Source organism: Somniosus microcephalus, chromosome 10, assembly GCF_052327205.1.
Source record: "Somniosus microcephalus isolate GS21.2 chromosome 10, FLI_Smic_1.0, whole genome shotgun sequence".
Taxonomy (NCBI): domain Eukaryota; kingdom Metazoa; phylum Chordata; class Chondrichthyes; order Squaliformes; family Somniosidae; genus Somniosus; species Somniosus microcephalus.
The window spans coordinates 9,366,811-9,389,489 of record NC_140996.1 but is presented as its reverse complement, the minus strand read 5'-3'; the positions used below and the strand labels follow the sequence as shown (position 1 = coordinate 9,389,489).

At 49.7% G+C, this 22,679-nt stretch overlaps 1 protein-coding gene across 5 annotated transcripts in view; it reads left to right on the top strand.

Annotated features, from left to right (window-relative positions):
- The first annotated feature begins 8,340 nt into the window (after positions 1-8,340).
- tm9sf2 (transmembrane 9 superfamily member 2) overlaps positions 8,341-22,679 on the top strand; it is a 76,446-nt gene continuing 62,107 nt past the window's right edge. For 3 of the 5 annotated variants that reach the window (XM_085998414.1, XM_085998413.1, XM_085998412.1), the window contains exon 1: positions 8,347-8,601. In XM_085998414.1, coding sequence (XP_085854540.1) covers positions 8,473-8,601 — 129 coding nt within the window. In that variant the 5' untranslated portion in view covers positions 8,347-8,472. Of the gene's footprint in view, positions 8,602-22,679 lie in introns of all 5 variants that reach the window. The other 2 variants (XM_085998415.1, XM_085998411.1) reach the window with 2 other exon arrangements.

Here is a 22,679-nt window from a genome sequence, read left to right as displayed (position 1 = left end):
TTGATGGAGGCGGGACTACAACCCCAAAAGTTGTAGTCCCGCCTCCTACATGTTTCCATTGATAAAATCCAGCCCATAGAGTATTGAGGGTAGACATTGGGCTTTGGTACGCTCCTGTTACAGGCATAGAACGGGCACAATTTCAGTGGCCAACATCCCAAGAACGCCTGAAAGATGTCTTGATCCGATATTGGGGCGGGCCATTTTTTCAGGCATTCCTGGCGGCCGTGTAAAATAGACGTCACTCCCACCCCCTGCCCCACTGCCTTACTTTTGTAAATGAGCGGCCTGATGCCTGTTTTTGGCCCCCATCCTCACCCCGAGGGATGTTGCAGATCGGAGCCCAAGACATACCTTCGAGCCCCGTGCTGGCAAGACAGGTGGCCCGGTACTCATCTCTGAGCTGCCTGTGGAACCACGAGAGGCACCGGCAGCTCGCCCAATTAAACATTGAAACACAGAAACATAGACACATAGAAGATAGGAGCAGGAGTAGGCCATTCGGCCCCTCGAGCCTGCTCCGCCATTAATGAGATCATGGCTGATCATCCAAATTCAGTACCCTGTCCCTGCCTTCTCCCCATATCCCTTGATCCCTTTAGCCTTAAGAAATATATCTAACTCCTTGAATATATTTAATGAATTGGCCTCCACTGCCTTCTGTGGTAGAGAATTCCACAGGTTCACCATTCTCTGGGTGAAGAAATTCCTCCTCATCTCTGTCCTAAATGGCTTACCCCTTATCCCTAGAATGTGACCCCTGGTTCTGGACTCCCCGGCCATCGGGAACATCCTTCCTGCATCTAGTCTGTCCAGTCCTGTTAGAATTTTATAAGTTTCAATGAGATCCCCTCTCATTGGAGTATTTTAAGACAAAAAATTTGACACCGATCCACATAAGGATAAATTAGGGCAGGTGACCAAAAGCTTGGTCAAAGAGGTAGGTTTTAACGAGCGTCTTAAAGGAGGAAAGAGAGGTAGCGAGGCGGGGAGGTTTAGGGAGGGAATTCCAGAGCTTAGGGCCCAGGCAACAGAAGGCACGGCCACCAATGGTCGAGCGATTATAATCAGGGATGCTCAAGAGGGCAGAATTAGAGGAGCGCAGATATCTCGGGAGGGGGTTGTGGGGCTGAAGGAGATTACAGAGATAAGAAGGGAGGGGGCCATGGAGGGATTTGAAAACAAGGATGAGAATTTTGAAATCGAGGCGCTGCTTAACTGGGAGCCAATGTAGGTCAGCGAGCACAGCACACAATAAAATGATAAATGACCAGTTAATCTGTTTTTTTCATTGCTGGTTCAAGGATGAAAGTTAGCTGTAATTTTAAGATAATTCTCCCTTGTTCTGGCCTCGCCCCAGCAGAGGAAATAGTTCATCTGTATTTACCCTATCAAATCCCTTTATCATTTTAAACACCTCGATTAGATCACCCCTCAACGGTCTAAACTCAAGCCAATGCAAACCAAGTTTATGTAACCAGTACTCAGATTTTAACCCTTTAAACCCTGGTATAATTCCGGTGAATCAGCGTTGAGCCCCTGTGTCCGCCTTGACTCAGTGGGTAGCACTTTTAAGCAGGGAAAGGGGGGGGCGGAGAGGAGGAAGGAACTAAAGGCACAGTCTGTGCTAGGCTTGAAGGCAGGAGAGATTAAATGTTGCAAATGGAGATGGCAGAATCATCATCAGCTGCCGCCTGAAAAAATGGGGGGGTTACAGTCTGAAATTGTTGAACTCAATGTTGAGTCCAGAAGGCTGTAAAGTGCCTAATCGAAAGATGAGGTGCTGTTCCTTCCTCCTCTCCCCCCCTTTCCCTGCCTCTGCACCCGCTTAAAACCTGTTACACCTCCAACTTTTACCAGTTCTGACAAAGGGTCACCGACCTGGAACGTTAACTCTGTTTCTCCCTCCACGGATGCTGCCTGGCTTGCTGAGTTTTTCTTTTGTTACTGCATTGCGGTTTTAGCCTAGATTATGAGCTTAAATTCTGGAGTGGGGCTTGGTATAATTCCAGTAAATGTGCTCTGCACCCTCTGCAAGGCCTTGACTTTGGTGCCCAGAATTGGACACATATGAACAAAGACCCTCTGGTCCATCGAGCCAGTCCCGCACAATTGTGGCACCTTGTGTATTACAATATATACACTCCCCCCTCCCACCCCCACCCCACCCTCCACCCTCCACCATGTGATCTCTTGTGAGAGGTGACAAACAGATAAAAGCCCAGGCCAATCTTGGGGGAAAAAATCTGTGAAATTCCTCTCCGACCCTCCCTCGGCAATCAAAACTAGTCCAGGAGATCAGTCTGGCCCTGAATTCCCTGCAGTACCTCCCTTCTGTAAGAGGTGATCTCCGCCCCAGCCACAAACAGGTCCAGCTCTCGCTTGAAGAAATTGGGCAAACCAAAATTCTCATTGAGCACACAATGAGCACAATAAAACAACATTTACATGCTCCGACCTCCCCGCCCTCGGCCTCCTACACTGTTCTAATGAAGCTCAACGGAAGCTCGAGGAACAGCACCTCATCTTTCGATTAGGCACTTTACAGGCTTGCGGCCTCAACATTGAGTTCAACAATTTCAGACCATAACCTCTGCTCCCATTTTCTTGGACACCAAGTGCTGGTAATGGTCCTGCTGTAACCATTTACACCTCCTCTAGACCCATCTTTTGTTTCTCTACTTGTCCAAGAACCATCTCCTTTTGCCTCGCACCATTCTCCGTTTTGTCATTTAATCGCTCCACCCTATCACAGATCTTCCATTTTGTTCTTTCCTCCCCTCCCCCCTTCACTCCCCTCCCCCCCTTCCCTCCCCTCCCCCCCCCCTTCCCTGCCTCTGCACTTGCTTAAAACCTGTTACATCTCTAACTTTTTCCAGTTCTGACGAAAGGTCATTGACCTAAAACGTTTGATGTGCCTCAACGAATCCGAGACTCAACGTTAACGGAGCAAAGCAAGGCTTTTATTAACTCAGAAAGGAATACACAGTGAAGAAGTGTCTCTCATCCAGAGATCTGCTGTACTGCCTGTGAGACACGCTGGGGCCTGCTTAAGTAGGGGCCAGGTATGGGCGGAGCCCTACACACAATACAATACAGGTAAGGAAATGAAACTGAAACTAAACTCCCCTGCTTGTCACAGTCACAGGCACAATCAAACACAGAGAATACAGAGTGCCTGATGAATGGCATATTTCATCACAACGTTAACTCTGTTTTTCTCTCTCCGCAGATCCTGCCTGACCCGCTGAGTGTTTCCAGCTTTTTATGTTTTTATTTACATGCACTGACGAGTCAAGGAGGGGCTTTAATTATGTCACTATCAAAATTGGAAAACTATAGCAGTATATTTGTCTGTTGCACAACATTGAAGTGAGGTCTCAGTGTGGATCTGGATGAGGAACAGCTACAAGTCTTGGTGTACAAGGGGGAGGATATTGTTTAGCAAACACCAGCAACAAACCAGTCACTGTAAGCAGGAAGATAAATGTGTGAGGATCTCACTTTTCAGTTCTTCCAGTGAACTTTGCAATTGGACAGATTTACAACCATGGAATCGTTCTTTGTCGCCGCTGTTTACTTTCTACTCTGGATGGCATATATTCAGTTTGGCTTTTTGGGCAGCTGATGTTTTATTTCTCTGCGCAATGAAGGAATAACAAACTCTCCTGGTGGCCCCCCATCTTCCACCCTCCATAAACTTGAGCTGGCTCATCCAAAGCCCTGCTGCCTGTATCCTAACTCGTGCCAAGTCCTGTTCATCCATCACCTCTCCTGTGCTCGCTGACCTACATCGGCTCCTGGTCCGGCAATGCCTCGATTTTAAAATTCTCATCCTTGTGTTCAAATCCCTTCATGACCTCGCTTGCCCCTTCCTATCTCTGTGACATCCTCCAGCCCCACAACCTCTGAGATCTCTGCACTCCTCTAATTCTGGCCTCTTGCGCATCCCTGATTTTAATCGCTCCACCATTGGTGGCCGTGCCTTCAGCTGCCAAGGCCCTAAGCTCTGGAATTCCCTCCCTAAACCTCTCCGCCTCTCTTTCCTCCTTTAAGACGCTCCTTAAAACCTACCTCTTCGACCGAGCTTTTGGTCACCTGTCCTAATATCTCCGTATGGGTCTCGGTGCCAAATATTGTTTGATATTCGCTCCTATGAAGCACCTTGGGATGTTTTACTCAGTTAAAGGTGCTATATAAATGCAAGTTGTTTGTACAAGAGGCATTAAAAATGAATACATTTTATTACGCTGTGCAGTGGTCGCTGTGTGCCTGTTTAATTTGCTTCGTTTCTGTGTTTCTATGAACCTCTCCATCCTGGTTCTGGTTCTGCATGTGGCCAATTACTAAGCGCGAGTAAAGTAGAAAGGCTTGCACTGATGGATAACACCAGAGCCAACTGTGGAGCTGCAGGGAGAACAGAAGCCCCACTACCTTCAGCTGTGGCACAGTGGGGAACACTATTGCCGTTGAGTCAGAAGGTTGTGGGTTCAAGTCCCACGCCAGTCACTTGAGCACTTCAGATAATGCTACGTGTAAGGTGATTTTCTTAATCCGACTATTTTAATTGCTATATTGGTGATAGTTTTATTTCAGTGCAGGTGTGTTTGCCTATATTTTATGACTATGGCCTTCCTGAGTGTGTGTACATATTCTGCATTGCTATAGATGTATTTGTAGATAACACTTGGTCCGTGTGATCTCCTGGACTGGTTTTGTTCACCTGAGCGAGTCAGAGAGGAATTTTCGAGAGTATTTTTTTCTCTTATTGGCCCTGTGTTTTTTTTCTCTGTATTTTTAGTCTCTCCCAGGAGATTACAGGGCTGCAGGAGGAAGGTTCGAGTCACGATTCTCCGGCTGTCATGGGTGTGGGGCAGGCTTGATGGACCTGCTGCTCTTTTCCTGCCCGTCAGTTTCATATGTCATACTTTGATACTCAAGCTTTGCCTTTAGGCTCTTTGTTACATGATATGCATTGTTTCAGGTGCCTTGCAAATGTGCTCCGCAGACAGTATTGATATTACCTGTAACTGAGTGCCACACCTTCTTTGCATGCAAGAGGATTCGCTTCCACCACCCACAGTGTGCTTACATCACTCTATAACTGCCTCAAAGCTTCCTTGAAAAAGTGTAACATCCCCACCGACACCTGGGAATCCCTGGCCCAAGACCGCACAAAGTGGAGGAGAAGCATCCGGGAGGGCGCCGAACACCTTGAATCTCTTCGCCGGGAGCAAGCGGAAGCCAAGCGCAGGCAGTGCAAGGAGCGCACGTCAACCCAAGCACCCCACCCACCCGCCCCTTCAACCACCCTCTGCCCCACCTGCGACAGAGACTGCAGGTCCCGCATTGGACTCATCAGTCACCTGAGAACTCATTTTTTAATGTGGAAGCAAGTCATCCTCTGTTCCGAGGGACTGCCTAAGAAGATTACTGCAATTACCAGCATTTCTAGGACCTCGCTGCTTGATCGCCCTTTTTCAATTCATCTCTTTAGACATTTTTGTGAGGAATTGTAGATTGCACAGCTGCATTCTTTAGACTTATCAAAATTTATAGTGGTCAAAGGGATTATTGATTGCTTAAGAAGTATGAAAAAAATCATAATTGCAAATGCATTGCCTTTGCCTACTATTTCTTTCTTATTACTAATGAACTTCACTTAGGGATGGCCTGAGCATTGCTATTTTGTAGTTTCATTAAAATGCTTTTCTCGTTTTCTTTCAAAGCCAGTTTCATTATGAGGTTAACAATTGTAGGAGAGCTGCCCGAGGAATTGCCTTAATCTAGGCTGACACTCCCAGTGCAGTGCTGAGGGAGTGCAGCACTGTCGGCGGTGCCGTCTTTTGGATCAGACGTTAAACCGAGGCCCCGTCCACCCTCTCAGGTGGACATAAAAGATCCCACGGCACAATTTCGAAGAAGAGCAGGGGAGTTCTTCGCGGTGTCCTGGACAATATTATCTCTCAATCATCAACATCAATAAAACAGTACTTCATTGGCTGTGAAGTGCTTTGGAATGTCCTGAGGACATGGAAGGTGCTGTAGAAATCCAAGTCTTTCTTTTAATGAGCAATCAACATGACCTTGACGCTCAACAACATCTTGCATTTATATAGCGCCTTTAATGTAGTAAAACATCCCAAGGCGCTTCACAGGAGCGATTATCAGACAAAATTTGACACCGAGCCACATAAGGAGATATTAAGGCAGGTGAAGAGGTAGGTTTTAAGAAGCGTCTTAAAGGAGGAAAGAGAGGTAGCGAAGCGGAGAGGGTTAGGGAGGGAATTCCAGAGCTTAGAGCCCAGGCAGCTGAAGGCACGGCCGCCAATGATGGAGCGATTATAATCAGGGATGGGCAAGAGGGCAGAATTGGAGGAGCGCAGCGGTCTTGGAGGGTTGTAGGGCTGGAGCAGATTACAGAGATAGGGAGGGGGCAAGGCCATGGAGGGATTTGAAAACAAGGATGAGAGTTTTGAAATCGAGGTGTTGCTTAACTGGGAGCCAATGTAGGTCAGCGAGCACAGGGGTGATGGGCAAACGGGACTTGGTGCGAGTTAGGACACGGGCAGCCAGGTTTTGGATGACCTCACTTTTACGGAGGGTAGAACGTGGGAGGCCAGCCAGGAGTGGCAAGGGGGTGTTTTGTTGATGTAAGTCGCAATGCGGACTCCGCCCACTAAGGGGCACAATGGACATGATCTTCACCGCACGTCAATTACAAGAGAAATGCAGGGAACAGCACCAACCACTGTACATGGCCTTCTTTGATCTCACAAATGCCTTCGACACTGTCAACCATGAGGGATTATGGAGTGTCCTTCTCAAATTCGGCTGCCCTCAAAAGTTTGTCACTATCCTCCGCCTACTTCACGACGACATGCAAGCTGTGATCCTGACCAACGGTTCCACCAGACCCAGTTCATGTACGAACCGGGGTCAAGCAAGGCTGTGTCATCACACCAACGCTCTTCTCAATCTTCCTTGCTGCAATGCTCCATCTCACCCTCAGTAAGCTCCCCGTTGGAGTGGGGCTAATTTACAGAACAAACGGGAAACTGTTCAACCTCCGTCGCCTCCAGTCCAGATCCAAGGTCGTCCCATCCTCTGTCATCGAATTACAGTATGCAGACGATGCTTGCGTCTGCGCTCACTCGGAGGTCGAACTCCAAACCATCGTAAACACCTTCACCGAAGCATACGAGAGCATGGGCCTTACACTAAACATCCGTAAGACAAAGGTCCTCTACCAACCTGCCCCCGCCACACAGTGCTGCCCCCCCGATTATCAAAATCCACCACAAGGCCTTGGACAACATGGACCACTTTCCATACCTCGGGAGCCTACTGTCAACAAGGGCAGACGTCGACGACGAAGTCCAACACCGCCTTCAGTGTGCCAGTGCAGCCTTTGGTTGCCTGAGGAAGAGAGTGTTTGAAGACCAGGACCTCAAACCCGGCACTAAGCTCATGGTCTACAGGGCAGCAGTGATACCTGCCCTGCTATATGCCTCATAGACATGGAAACATGTACAGCAGGCACCTCAAAGCACTGGAGAGGTACCACCAACGCTGCCTCCGCAAGATCCTGCAAATCCACTGGCAGGATAGGCGCACCAATGTCAGTGTTCTTGCTCAGGCCAACATCCCCAGCATCGAAGCTCTGACCACGCTCGATCAGCTCCGATGGACAGGTCACATTGTCCACATGCCTGATACGAGACTCCCAAAACAAACGCTCTACTCGGAGCTCCGGCACGGCAAGAGAGCCCCAGGTGGGGCAGAGGAAACGCTTCAAGGACACCCTCAAAGCCTCCTTGAAAAAGTGTAACATCCCCACCGACACCTGGGAATCCCTAGCCCAAGACCGCACAAAGTGGAGGAGAAGCAGCCGGGAAGGCGCCGAACACCTCGAGTCTCTTCGCCGGGAGCAAGCGGAAGCCAAGCGCAAGGAGTGCACGTCATCCAAGCACCCCACCCATCTGCCCCTTCAACCACCGTCTGCCCCACCTGTGACAGAGACTGTAGGTCCCGCATTGGACTCATCAGTCACCTGAGAACTCATTTTTAATGTGGAAGCAAGTCATCCTCGGTTCCGAGGGAGTGCCTAAGAAGGAAGAGAAGATAAGACATAATGGTTTTAATTAGCAATTTCTTTCCAATGGGTGCAGGTTTCTTCGCAATGATTGCAAGTTTTGTTCCAATGAGTGCAGGTTTCTTTGCAATGCAATTTATTTGCAATGGGTGCAATTTAGAACAGAATGATAGGAGGAGGCCTTTCGGCCCGTTATGGCTCGATGGCAGAGCGATGCAATTCAGGTCGCGCCGTACTCTTTCCTCCTCCCCTTCTTGCAGAATCCCAGGCCGGAGGACTCGTCCAGTATCCCACAATGCTGTGTGGGGCGGCGGTGACGTGTCGAGTTTCTGACAGGCCGGTGAGGATCCGAAGAGCAGCGGCGGCGGCGGACGGCGATGGGGACTTGGGGCCTGAACTTTCCTTTCCCGGTGCTGGCGGTGACGGCGTTGGGAGTCGCTTCGAGCTTCTACCTGCCGGGCCTGGCCCCGGTCAGCTTCTGCGAGACGGACGGCGCCGAGTGCAAGGTGAGCGGGCCGAAGGCGGTCTCCCGGGGCAACGGGCCGGGGACATGAAGTCTTCAACTGTGAGGTGTTAGAGGGAGTGCCGCACTGTCGGAGGGGCAGTGCTGAGGGAGTGCCGCACTGTCGGAGGGGTAGTACTGAGGGAGCGCCGCACTGCCGGAGGGGCAGTACTGAGGGAGCGCCGCACTGTCGGAGGGGCAGTACTGAGGGAGCGCCTCACTGTCGGAGGGGCAGTACTGAGGGAGCACCGCACTGTCGGAGGGGCGGTACTGAGGGAGCGCCTCCCTGTCGGAGGGGCAGTACTGAGGGAGCGCCGCACTCGGAGGGTCAGTACTGAGGGAGCGCCGCACTGTCGGAGGGTCAGTACTGAGGGAGCGCCGCACTGTCGGAGGGGCGGTACTGAGGGAGCGCCGCACTGTCGGAGGGGCGGTACTGAGGGAGCGCCGCACTGTCGGAGGGGCGGTACTGAGGGAGTGCCGCACTGTCGGAGGGGCGGTACTGAGGGAGCGCTGCACTGTTGGAGGTGCAGTCTTTCGAATGAGATGTTAAACCGAGGCCCCGTCTGCTCTCTCGGATGAGCGTAAAAGATCCCATGGGCTCTATTTCGAAGAAGCGTTCTCCCTGGTGTCATGGGGCCAATATTCATCCCTCGACCAACATCACTAAAACAGATTATCTGGTCATTATCAGATTGCTGTTTTGGGAGCTTGCTGTGTGCAAATTGGCTGCCACGATTCTGACATTACAACAGTGACTGCACTTCAAAAGTGCTTCATCGGCTGTAAAGCACTTTGGGGCGTCCTGAAGTCGTGAACGGCACTGGAGAAATGCAAGTCTTTCTTTCTTCGAGTGTAAGCATTGGGCTTAATTCGGTGTCCGAAGCGAACAGGGCAGGTGGGAGAAGGAGGAAGTGAAGAAGAAAAAAAATATATTCACACATCAGGATCTGGTCTGACGGTCTTTGCCTGAATTACCAGTTCGTCAACATTGTTAACTGGACAGGAGATGCTCGTAATTCAAATAAGTATTAGTCAAGGTATTTTGAAAGTGCATTGGATACGTACTTGAAGAGGAATTATTTGTAGGGCTGTGGGTAAAGAGCAGGATGCTGGGGTGAGTCTAATTGGATAGTTCTTTCAATGCGCCGGCACTGGAACAATGGGCCGAATGGCTTTCTGTGTTGTTGGATTCTAGATTAAAACTTGCGTTGTAAGCGATTGGTTACAGGATCATTTGAAGAGGGTACACAAGTTAAAGCAAAATGACAAATTGGGGAGTAGGGTAGAGATAGACATTTCACCACCCTTGGACTTGAAGGGGCTGCTCCTGGATTTTTGGCTGCACTTCAGTCCCACGCTCCTGATCTTTGGTCACACGGTGTGGAGGGGAGCGGGCAGATCGGAGGACCTCCTCATAGGACTGCTCCTGGGCCTGGCCAAAAAATCTATCAATTGGTCCAGGCAGCGAGCGGTCAAGGGGGTAGTTCGGCCCGATTGCCTGTCTCTCTTCCGCGGCCATGTTCGCGCCCGGGTGGCCCTGGAGGTGGAGCACGCGGTGTCCGCCGGCACGCTTGAGTCCTTCCGCGACCGATGGGCGCCGCGGGGACTGGAGTGCATTATCGCCACCGGGATCCAAATTTTAATTTAATTTGTTAAGTTTTATTTAAAGTTTTATTAAGTTACAGATAATTTGTTTATCCACCCCATCAAAAAGAGTTCACCACCCTTGGAGGCAGTGCTTTCAGAAGTCACACGAATAGAAAGAAAGGCTTGCATTTATATAGCGTCCTTCACGAGCCCGGGATGTCCCAAACCACTTTATAGCTTTGTAAACACTGGGCCGCATGCATAAAAGTGTTCATGGGCTAATTTCATGGCTTTGGTCAATCAGGTATCACTAAGACTACAAGTTAATGAAACTGTATCCATATTACGAAGGTAAACTATTTAACAGCTTTATCTTTTAGCATTTTCTCATTTGTCTTTTCACCAAGGTCTTGTTTCTTTTGAAATAATTCTGTCACTGGTATTATTAATGTGTTTTTCCCTTAGATATTTCAGTTGGATTAATTGGAATCCTAAACAGTAGGGGTGAGCGTGGATGTGTTAGAAATATGCCAGAACTCTTGGAGAATATGGGATTTGTTTTTCTTTGAACTGTATTTCCTGGAAGGGAATAATGTATTTTTTATTTCAAAAAGCAAACCAAGCACTAGGGTTTATTTCTAGAGGGATAGAATTGAAAAGTAGAGAAGTTATGCTAAACTTGTATCGAACCTTGGTTAGACCACACTTGATGTTCAGCACCATTCACAATTCTTCAAGTAATGAAGCAGTCCATGCCCGCATGCAACAAGACCTGGACAACGTTCAGGCTTGGGCTGATAAGTGGCAAGCAACATTCGTGCCACAGAAGTGCCAGGCAATGACTATCTCCAACAAGCGAGAGTCTAACCACCTTCCCTTGACATTCAACGGTATTACCATTGCCGAATCCTCCACCATGAACATCCTGGGGGGTCACCATTGACCAGAAACTTAACTGGACCAGCCACGTAAATACTGTGGCAACAAGAGCAGGTCAGAGGTTAGATATTCTGCGGCGAGTGTCTCACCTCCTGACCCCCCAAAGCCTTTCCACCATCTACAAGGCACAAGTAAGGAGTGGGATGGAATACTCTCCACTTGCCTGGATGAGTGCAGTTCCAACAACACTCAAGAAGCTCGACACCATCCAGGACAAAGCAGCCCGCTTGATTGGCACCCCATCCACCACCATAAACATTCACTCCCTCCACCACCAGCGGATCGTGGCTGCAGTGTGTACCATCTACAAGATGCACTGCAGCAACTCGCCAAGGCTTCTTCGGCAGCACCTCCCAAACCCGCGACCTCTTCCGCCTAGAAGGACAAGGGCAGCAGGCGCATGGGAACACCACCACCTCCAAGTTCCCCTCCAAGTCACACACCATCCTGACTTAGAAGTATATCGCCAATCCTTCATCGTCGCTGGGTCAAAATCCTGGAACTCCCTCCCTAACAGCACTGTAGGAGCACCTTCGCCACACGGACTGCAGCGGTTCAAGAAGGTGGCTCGCCACCCCCTTCTCGGGGGCAATTAGGGATGGGCAATAAATGCTGGCCTTGCCAGCGACGCCCACATCCCATAAACGAATAAAAAAAAATCCAATAGGGAATTCAGAAAAAATTCTTTACCCAGAGAGTGGTGAGAATGTGGAACTCGCTGCCACAGGGAGTGGTTGAAGCAAATAGTATAGATACGTTTAAGGGGAGGCTGGATAAGCCTATGAGAGAGAAGGGAATAGAGGGTTATGCTGATAGAGTTAGATGAGGAAAGAGGGGAGGAGGCTCGAGTGGAGCATAAACGCCGGCATGGACTGGTTGGGCAGAATGGCCTGTTTATGTGCTGTATATCCTATGTAATAAGTCATTGTCAGAATAAAATAGAACATTTTGAAAATACACACTAAGATAATGTTGAGGAGGAAGATAGATCAGTCTTTTTTTTGTGTATGTAGTCTGTTGTGATAAAATTATGACAACAAATCCACTTCATTCAACAATGCTGCACTTCCTCATTACTACACTGAAGTTTCAAGCTCGAGTCCTGGAATGGGGCTTTGAACCCACAACCTTCTGACTGAGGCGAGAGTGCTACCAATTGAGACAATTCAACACACAATTATGAGATTATTCTCGCCAGTGGTAAGAGGATAGGTTAAAGCAACTATTCCCCACTGTAACACCCCCCTCTTTCCCCCCTCCCAGCTGCAGTTGCTCGGTATTGGGAAACTTGAGTGACGGTAATCGTTGAATTAGGGTGTAAGTGAAGATATTTTTTTCTTTACACTTACTGTAAACCAACAGTGAATCACCATTTATTTAACTACCAGGAACTCCACAGTTGTTAATCCTTGGACATGTAGGTACCATATGAAGGACCCAAAAGGAATAAAACTGCTCAAGTGTGGTAAACCACTGTCGTTCACTGTGTTCACTATTGTTGTTGTTGTCGTTCACTCTTGTTTCACTGTTATGCCTCAGCTGACTCCGCCCTTGGCTACCTGGTATAAGGACGGCCGCATGGCAGCTCTCTGGCATTCGGTCGTCCACTAGAGGCATAGTCCTGATCTGTTTGAAGTGCAATTCAGTAGTTAATAAAAGCCTGTTGTTCTGAACTCTGCTCAGCCTTTTATTAGAATTGATAGCGCATCAATTTTATTAACTACTGACAAAAAAAAAATAATGACGATGCTGCAGATACTTAAGATCAAGTGCCTGGAACTCGACCCGCAAGAACCGGACTCGACTGCTAAGTTCTCACACTGGTTGAACTGTTTTGAGTCCTTTCTGGCTGCATCCGGCGAGACCGACGCCGCCAAGCTCAGGGTGCTGAATTCTAAAGTAAACCACCGAGCTTTTGCCCTTATCCGGGACGCTACGAGCTACCAGGGGGCTATTGACATTTTGAAGGAGCAATATGCACGCCCGGTCAACTATGTTTACGCAAGACATCTCCTGGGGTCTCGCAAACAACAGCCCGGGGAACCCACAGAAGCATACATACGGGCGCTGAAGGAACTCGGCCGAGCCTGCGAATGCAAGCAAGTATCAGCCATGGAACATACGGAGGAGCTCATCCGGGACGCCCTCGTTGCGGGCCTCAGGTCCACTCATGCACGGCAGCGACTGCTGGACAGTAGCGAGCTCGACCTGAAGAAGGCGATTTCACTCACCCTTTCGTTGGACGTAGCCCATCGGAACATGGAGGCCTACTCCCCGGACCGCGCGGCCGCCTCGTGGATGTCGCAGCCGCCGCCATCTTGGGACGCGGCGCCGCCCCGGGCCCCGGCCCCAACTGCTGCAGCGATGTCCCGCCCGAGCCAGAAATGTTATTTCTGTGGCCAAACCAAACACCCCAGGGCGCGCTGCCCGGCGAAAAACGCGGTCTGCTCTGCCTGCGGTAAGAAGGGACACTACGCTGGCGTCTGCAGAAGTCAGAAGACCCCTACCTCCAGCAGCGCCGCGTGCGATTCGTGGGAGCGGCCATCTTGCCTTCCTCCAGCCTCGTGGGGATCGGGATCGTCATGGGCGCCGCCATTTTGTCTTTCTTCTCCGACGCCGCCATTTTGTCCGCCATTTTGCCAACGGGCCCCCGACTCACCCACCGCCTCACCGGGGTTCTACAGCGACGCTCCCGACTCCACAGCGGCCTCCATTACGCTGGATCAATCCAGACCCCAACAGCTAGCCAGGTCCACGATGGACATCCAGGTAAATGGCCGCGCCACAACTTGCCTTTTTGATTCCGGGAGCACTGAGAGCTTCATACACCCTGATACAGTACGGCATTATTCCCTCTCGGTCCGGCCAACATGCCATCGGATCTCCATGGCCTCAAAATCTCACTCAGCAGACGTCGGCGGCTACTGCGTAGTGACCCTCTTGGTGAAGGGCTCTGTTTATAAAAATGTAAAGCTATTCGTCCTGCCACATCTCTGCGCTGCCGTTCTGCTGGGGTTGGACTTTCATTGTCACTTTAAGAGTGTCACCTTGACATACGGTGGACCTCTTCCCCCGCTCACTGTCTGCAACCAGCAGTTTTTAAATTGCCCGCTGCGCCCCACCTGTAGTCTCTCCACCCTCAAAATCACCCCCCCCCCCCCCCCCCGTTCGCTAACCTCACCCGCGACTGCAAGCCTATCGCCACAAAGAGCAGGCGATACAGCACCGGGGACAGATCCTTCATAAGGTCTGAGGTGACGCGGCTCCTGAAAGCGGGGATTATTGAGGATAGTACCAGCCCCTGGCGAGCTCAGGTGGTAGTTGTTAAGACCGGCAACAAGCAGCGCCTGGTCATCGACTACAGCCAGACTATCAACAAGTACACCCAGTTGGACGCATACCCTCTCCCCCGCATAGCCGACATGGTTAATAAGATAGCGCAATATCGCGTTTTCTCGACCATTGACCTCAAGGCAGCATACCACTGATGCGCTATCAATTCTAATAAAAGGCTGAGCAGAGTTCAGAACGACAGGCTTTTATTAACTACTGAATTGCACTTCAGACAGATCAGGACTATGCCTCTAGTGGACGACCGAATGCCAGGAGCTGCCATGCGGCCGCTCTTATACTCGGTAGCCCAGGGGCGGAGTCAGCTGAGGCATAGTCAGGCACAACAGTGAAACAAGAGTGAACGACAACAACAACAACAGTGAACTACAGTGGTTTACCACAACCACCAAATCCCTATCCGCCCTGAGGACCGCCAGTACACAGCTTTCAAGGCAAACGGTCGTCTTTTTCACTTCCTCAGGGTTCCTTTCGGCGTCACCAACGGTGTCTCCGTCTTCCAGAGGGAGATGGACCGGATGGTCGACGAGATTGCGTTACAGGCCACGTTTCCCTACCTGGACAACGTGACCATCTGCGGCCATGACCTGCAGGACCATGACGCCAATCTTGATAAGTTCCTTCGCACGGCCCAACTCCCAAACCTCACGTACAACAAGGAAAAGTGCATATTCCGCACAGCCCGCCTCGCTATCCTTGGTTGCGTGGTGGAACACGGAGTCATCGGTCCTGACCCTGACCGGATGCGCCCATTGATGGAACTTCCCCTGCCCCACTGTCTCAAGGCCCTCAAAAGGTGCATGGGCTTCTTTTCCTATTACGCCCAGTGGGTCCCTCATTATGCGGACAAAGCCCGTCCACTTTTCAAGTCCACTTCCTTCCCCCTGACGGCGGAGGCCCGCTCAGCCTTTCACCGTATAAAAGATGACATTGCCAAGGCCACCATGCACTCGGTAGACGAGTCCATCCCCTTCCAGGTGGAGAGCAATGCATCCGACTTTGCCCTGGCCGCTACCCTTAACCAGGCGGGAAGACCTGTGGCCTTTTTTTCACGAACCCTCCAGGGCTCCGAACTCAGACACTCCTCTGTGGAAAAAGAGGCCCAGGCCATTGTGGAGGCGGTGCGCCACTGGCGGCACTACCTGGCTGGAAAACGATTTACCCTGCTTACTGACCAACGTTCAGTCGCTTTCATGTTCAACAACAAGCAGAGGGGCAAAATCAAAAATGACAAGATTTTGAGGTGGAGAATTGAACTTTCCATCTACAATTACGACATCTTGTACCGGCCCGGGAAACTCAACGAACCCTCAGATGCTCTATCGCGAGGCACATGCGCCACCGCGCAGATCGATAGACTACGGGGCCTCCACAACGACCTCTGCCACCCGGGGGTCACCAGGTTCTTCCATTTCATTAAGGGCCGCAACCTGCCTTACTCCATCGAGGAGGTCAGGACCATGACCAGGAGCTGCCCAGTCTGTGCAGAGTGCAAGCCGCGCTTCTATATGCCTGACAGAGCAAACCTGATCAAGGCCACCCGCCCTTTTGAGCGCCTGAGTGTCGACTTTAAAGGGCCCCTCCCCTCCTCTGACCGTAATGTGTACTTCCTCAACATAGTTGATGAGTACTCCCGTTTCCCTTTCGCCATCCCCTGCCCGGACATGACCACCGCTACGGTCATTAAATGCCTGCACAACCTCTTTGCTCTGTTCGGTTTTCCCAGCTATATTCATAGCGACCGGGGCTCGTCCTTCATGAGCGACGAACTCCGTCAGTACCTGCTCATGAGAGGTATTGCCTCAAGCCGGACCACCAGCTACAACCCCTGGGGGAACGGACAGGTTGAAAGAGAGAACGCGACGGTCTGGAAGGCGGCCCTCCTAGCCTTAAAATCTAGGGGCCTTCCGACCTCCCGTTGGCAGGATGTCCTACCTGATGCGCTCCACTCCATCCGGTCACTGCTGTGTACTGCCACCAACGCCACCCCCCATGAGCGAATGTTCGTTTTTCCCTGGAGGTCCACATCCGGTACCTCACTACCACACTGGCTGACGTCCCCAGGGCCCGTCCTGCTGAGGAAGCATGTAAGGTCCCACAAAACGGCTCCCCTGGTAGAGAAGGTTCACCTCCTCCATGCCAACCCCCAGTACGCCTACGTGGCATACTCGGACGGGCGGGAGGATACAGCCTCCATTAGAGATCTGGCACCCTCGGGGTCCACTGACCCGTCACCATTGCCCTCCACCACGACCCCCTTCGACACGGCCCAAAATTCAGTAGACCCAATCCTCACCCCTGTCCATTCCACCCCAGTAGACGGCATGCCGCGACCCCAGGACCAGCCGGAGTCCACTCGCCCACCCAACACCAAAGGGGATGATACGCCGGTGCTCGACCCCGTTCAAGACGCGTCGTTGGAAGCTGTACCATCGCAACCGTCGCCACGAAGATCTCGACGGCAAACGAGGCCGCCCGACAGACTCGCCTACTCGAACTTTTGATACACTTCACCCCGCCGGACTTAATTTTAAACGAGGGGTGAATGTGGTAAACCACTGTCGTTCACTGTGTTCACTTGTTGTTGTTGTTGTCGTTCACTCTTGTTTCATTGTTATGCCTGACTATGCCTCAGCTGACTCCGCCCTTGGCTACCTGGTATAAGGACGGCTGCACGGCAGCTCTCTGGCATTCGGTCGTCCACTAGAGGCATAGTCCTGATCTGTTTGTAGTTGCATTCAGTAGTTAATAAAAGCCTGTTGTTCTGAACTCTACTCAGCCTTTTATTAGAATTGATAGCGCATCATCAAGTACAACAACAACTTGTATTTATATAGCGCCTTTAACGTAGTAAAACTTCCCAAGGCCCTTCACAAGTGCATTATCAAACACAATTTGATACCGAGCCAAATAAGGAGATGTTGGGGCAGTAGAGGTTATAAGGAGCGTCTTACAAGAAGAGCGAGAGGTAGAGAGGCGGAGCGGTTTAGGGAGGGAATTTCAGAGCTTGGGGCCGAGGCAGCTGAAGGCACGGCCGCCAATGGTGGAGCGATTTGTCCATCTGGACAAGAACACAAGTCTTGTGTATAGTGCGCACTTCCTGTAAGTGTCACTCTTACTGTAACACTTGCCATCACACTTTGTTGCTAATGCTCCGATTGTTATAAAACAGCATGACTCACTGAGCAACACCATTAGAGATCTGCTAACATTAAGGGGTCAATTTTAGCCTAACCCACGTGTCAGGGAACTGATGGGATTGGATGCAATGCTGGTTTTACACCCAGCCCGATTGCACACTCTTGAAGTCAGTGGAGAGTAGTATTGGGTGGGATGTAAAGCCAGCATTACATCCGATCCCGTGGGTTTCCTCCCCAGAAGTCTTGCGTGCAGTGCGCTCTTTTTATTTGTCCCACTGTAACATCGCGCGTTTGCTGTTGTGTTTTGTTGATGGGCTCAAACAGCAGAATGTTAAAACTGAGGAGAGAGTTCTCCAGGCTTCAACTGGACATATTTTCCCCAGAACAGTTGGAGGTTTACAAACCACATCTCTGCAGTCTGAGTATGGGTTGTTTGCAGAATTTCCTGGCATGTAGCAGTAAGTTTCTGAGTCGAAGTAGACTATGTCTCCACTCATCCTGTGAGGATTTGTAAGTTACTTTGCTCTTTTTGCATAAGAATTTGAAACAAACAGGGCATTTAAAAAAAATAAAAATAATAATTCTTGGGATACTGGCGTCGCCATCAAGACCAGCATTTATTGCCCATTCCTAGTTGCCCTTGAGAAGGTGGTGGTGAGCTGCGTTCATGGACCACTGCAGTCCGTGTGGTGCAGGTACTTCCACAGTGCTGTGGGGTAGGGAGTTCCAGGAACAATCTGGGAACATTGGAGAGGGGAATCACTGATAGGAGAAGTCCTAGGGCCTAGGAGCATAGGGGATGGTATAGGAGCCTGGGAGCATTTGGCAAATCATTTCGGTGTTTGTATACACTATAATAATCATAATAATCAACTTTATTGTCATTGTTAGTGCACAAGTGCAGTACAACGAAATGTAGGCTTGCGGCTCCCGAGAGTGTACGTTTAGATTAAGACATTTAAACATTCAACATTCATTTGGCTTGTAATACATTAACATAAACATAATAAAGTGCATTGGCAGATGTGCAGGCTTTAGAGTTTATTTGTGGAGTTCAGTAGGATGACAGCCCTGGGAAAGAAGCTGTTCCTAAATCTGGTCGTTCGGGTGCGAATGCATCTGTAGCATCTCCCAGATGGCAGGAGGGCGAACAGACTGTGGCTGGGGTGGGTAGGGTCTTTGATGATGGTCCGTGACCTCCGTAAACAGCGTTTCTGGTATATGTGCTCTATGGTCGGTAGCCGGGTGCCGGTAATGCGTTGGGCAGTTTTGACTACCCGCTGCAGGGCTTTCCGGTCATAGTAGCTACAGCTGCCATACCATACTGTGATACAGTTCGTCAGGATGCTCTCTATTGTGCAGCGGTAAAAGTTAGAGAGGATCAGGGGTGACAGGTTACATCCCTTCAGCCTCCTTAGGAAATATAGGCGCTGTTGGGCCTTCTTTACCAGAGAGGAGGTATTGAGGGACCAGGAGAGGTCTTCCGTGATGTGGACTCCAAGGAACTTAAAGCTGTCCACCCTTTCCACCACAGCCCCATGGATGTGGATGGGGGTGTGACTTCCGCCTTTAGACTTCCTGAAGTCCACAATGATTTCTTTGGTTTTCTTGAATGGGGTCTCCAGGGAACAGGAATACAGGACAGAGCCTGGCAGTGTGACTGGTTGCAGGAATCTGAGGCTGCAAACAATTGGGTTCTATTTGCTTTGGGGTCTTCTCCCTCAAATGGCTGCTGAAGCGTGAACCCAGACCCCAGGAAGCCTCCTGCCAGTGATTCCTGATGCTGGGACCCCTTTGCCAGTGTTCCTAGATTCCAGGATCCCCCCACTTCCCAATGATCCCAGCACCATTTCCAGTGACCCCTGTCAGCAGTGCGCCTTAAACCCCAGGACGCTCCTCTATTGCTCCCAGACCCTACAATCTCTCAAATTACTGCTCAACCCTCACACTCTATCCCAGTCCTGCCAGGCCCCCTTCCCAGTTTGCCCAGATATGAAGGCTGCCCCCAATGCCAATAAATCAAGTGTCCCTGATAATTAATTGGCAGAACCCCCTTCTACTTACAAAACCTCTGACTTGTTGAGAGCAACGAGAGCTAGTGTGTTAAAATAGTTTTGCTGGAAATTACTATCGGTAACCATTTAGTTACCTTTAGTTAAAAGGACCTTGTGCTACCTGTTTGGTGTGTAACTCCTTAAATCAGTGTAACTGTATGCTGTAAGCGTCACAAATTAGGACTCCCGCCCGCTTTCAAACAAGGCCGTACAAGGGTGCGGGAAGTTCCTGTGTCCTTGGCTCTGAGAGACCCCATGTTGTGCCTAATGAAACTAGACATACGGGCAAGTATGACTAATTGTAGGAAAGTGTACAGTTTAGTACTTTTTGGAGAAATGGGGAATTATTTGCTGCTTACTAAAATTGCCATTGACATTCCGATGCACTGCACCATGAAGCAGTAGGATGGAGGGTCAAATCCTTGATTTCACCTCCAGGCCAGTTGCTTTGTTTGGGGATTCATTTGGTGGATACTGTGCTATCTCGGGAAGAAAGGAAAAATGTGAGTAAGACACTGAGTGCTGCTTTAGTACACCCCCTAGCAATCGGTAGAAGCTGAGGAACAGGTTGCTTGCTAGTCCCATTGGCTAGGTGACGAGCAGGAAGCTGAAAGAGTTTCTTAAAATCAAGCAAAATGGTAATTGTAGTACAGTGTAGCTGCTCTGATAGTTCTGACAGATGGTTAAAACAACGTGTAGCTGAGCCATACAGACAAGGTGGCTCCAGGTTCCATTTACCTGTTTCAGTTCACTGATCTCCCACCATTTCAGCCAGGGTGACATTGGGGTGCTATAATCAGCTAAGGAGGAAAGAGAAAGCTCCTGATCACTGTCTAGCAACCCCTGCTAGATGGTGCATGTGGACAGAATCGGGATAATCGGTGATCGCCCCATGATTCAAAGACCTGTGAACATTTACTGTCCAGGCTTGCATGCAGAATGGCCACCAGGGCAAGGTACTAAATGTTCATTTAAAAGGAGTTGTTTAAGAACTCTGTTAGTATATGTAATGCTATTGGCCTGGAAATTGCGGTCGGAAGCTTACTGCCCACATAGGCCTCCAAGCCGCAAGAAAATGACGTACTTACCTTGTGTCTCCAGAGCTTCGAACTCTTGCGGTCCTGGGCCTGCAGGCGTACGCCGTGTAAAGGCCCACGGATCCCAGGAGCGCATGCGATTCGCAAGCGTCCCTGGGATCACATGGGCCAGGTCAACCAGTGACAAAGGGGGATTCCTATTATGCTTATGGGAATTCCATTTACAGGGGGGAGGGCAGGTTGAGAAAGCGGTTAAAAAAGCATACGGGATCCTGGGCTTCATAATAGAGATGTAGAGTACAAAAGCAAGGAAGTTATGATGGACCTGTATAAAACACTGGTTCGGCCTCAACTGGAGTATTGTCCAATTGTGTCCAAAGGATTTGAAAGCCTTAGAGAGGGTGCAGAAAAGTTTTACGAGAATGATTCCAGGGATGAGGGACTTCAGTTACGTGGATAGACGGGAGAAGCTGGGGTTGTTCTCCTTAGAGCAGAGAAGGTTGAGAGGAGATTTGATAGAGGTGCTCAAAATCATGAGGGTCTAGACAGAGTAGATAGAGAGAAACTGTTCCCATTGGCGGAAGGGTCAAGAACCAGAGGACACAGATTTAAGGTGATTGGCGGAAGATCCAAACGCGATATGAGGAAAAACTTTTTTACTCAGCGAGTGGTTAAGATCTGGAATGCGCTGCCTGAAAGGGTGGTGGAGGCAGATTCAATCGTGGCTTTCAAAAGGGAATTGGAGAAGTATCTGAAGGGAAAACATTTGCAGGGCTGCGGGGGAGTGGGACTAGCTGAAGTGCTCTTGCAGAGAGCCGGCACGGGCTCGACGGGCCGAATGGCCTCCTCCTGTGCTGTAACCATTCAATGATTCTGTGATTTACGTACAGAATCCCCATAAGCATATTAGAAATCCCCTAATAAATAAAATTTCACAACACTGAAATAAAAATAAATGATCACAGGTTCAAAATGAATTAAAATACCCTTTAATTAAACATTTAAAATAAAAATGTAACTTTTTGAAAAATAAATGTAAACATTTTTAAACAGGACAAAAATAGCCTAAACTAATATTATATGTAAGTGAATGTTTAAATCATTAAAAACAATTATTTTAACCCTTACGCTGGTAAAAGAAGGCCGTACCCCTACTTTTACCAGGCATAAAGGTTTGGTGGGTATTCGTTGGGCAAATAGCAAAAGTGAATTTACAGCGAATGCGAACGATCTGTCGAGGTTAACTTGACGGATCGCAAGTTCTGGGTTTTCGCGCATGCGCATTGCATTCCCGTCATAGGCCCCGTAAAATCTGGGCCATGAATTTCAGAGTTGTCAATTTGCAGCGTCTCTGGAAAAAGAGCGCGTCAGCTGATGCTAGTTGAACCAAACTGACCGCCTGACATGTCCCAGTTTTCCCTTGTTGACTCCCTCCACTTTGGGATCCATTTCCCTGCAGCTGTGGTTCATGTTTTCTGAATTATGCCACCCATGCTTAAAATCGATGCTACATAATCATAATCATAATCAACTTTATTGTCATTGTTAGTGCACAAGTGCAGTACAACGAAATGTAGGCTTGCGGCTCCCGAGAGTGTACATTTAGATTAAGACATTTAAACATTCAACATACATTTGGCTTGTAATACATTAACATAACCATAATAAAGTGCGTTGGCAGATGTGCAGGCTTTAGAGTTTATTTGTGGAGTTCAGTAGGATGACAGCCCTGGGAAAGAAGCTGTTCCTAAATCTGGTCGTACGGGTGCGAATGCATCTGTAGCGTCTCCCAGATGGCAGGAGGGCGAACAGACTGTGGCTGGGGTGGGTAGGGTCTTTGATGATGGACCGTGACCTCCGTAAACAGCGTTTCTGGTATATGTGCTCTATGGTCGGTAGCCGGGTGCCGGTAATGCGTTGGGCAGTTTTGACTACCCGCTGCAGGGCTTTCCGGTCATAGTAGCTACAGCTGCC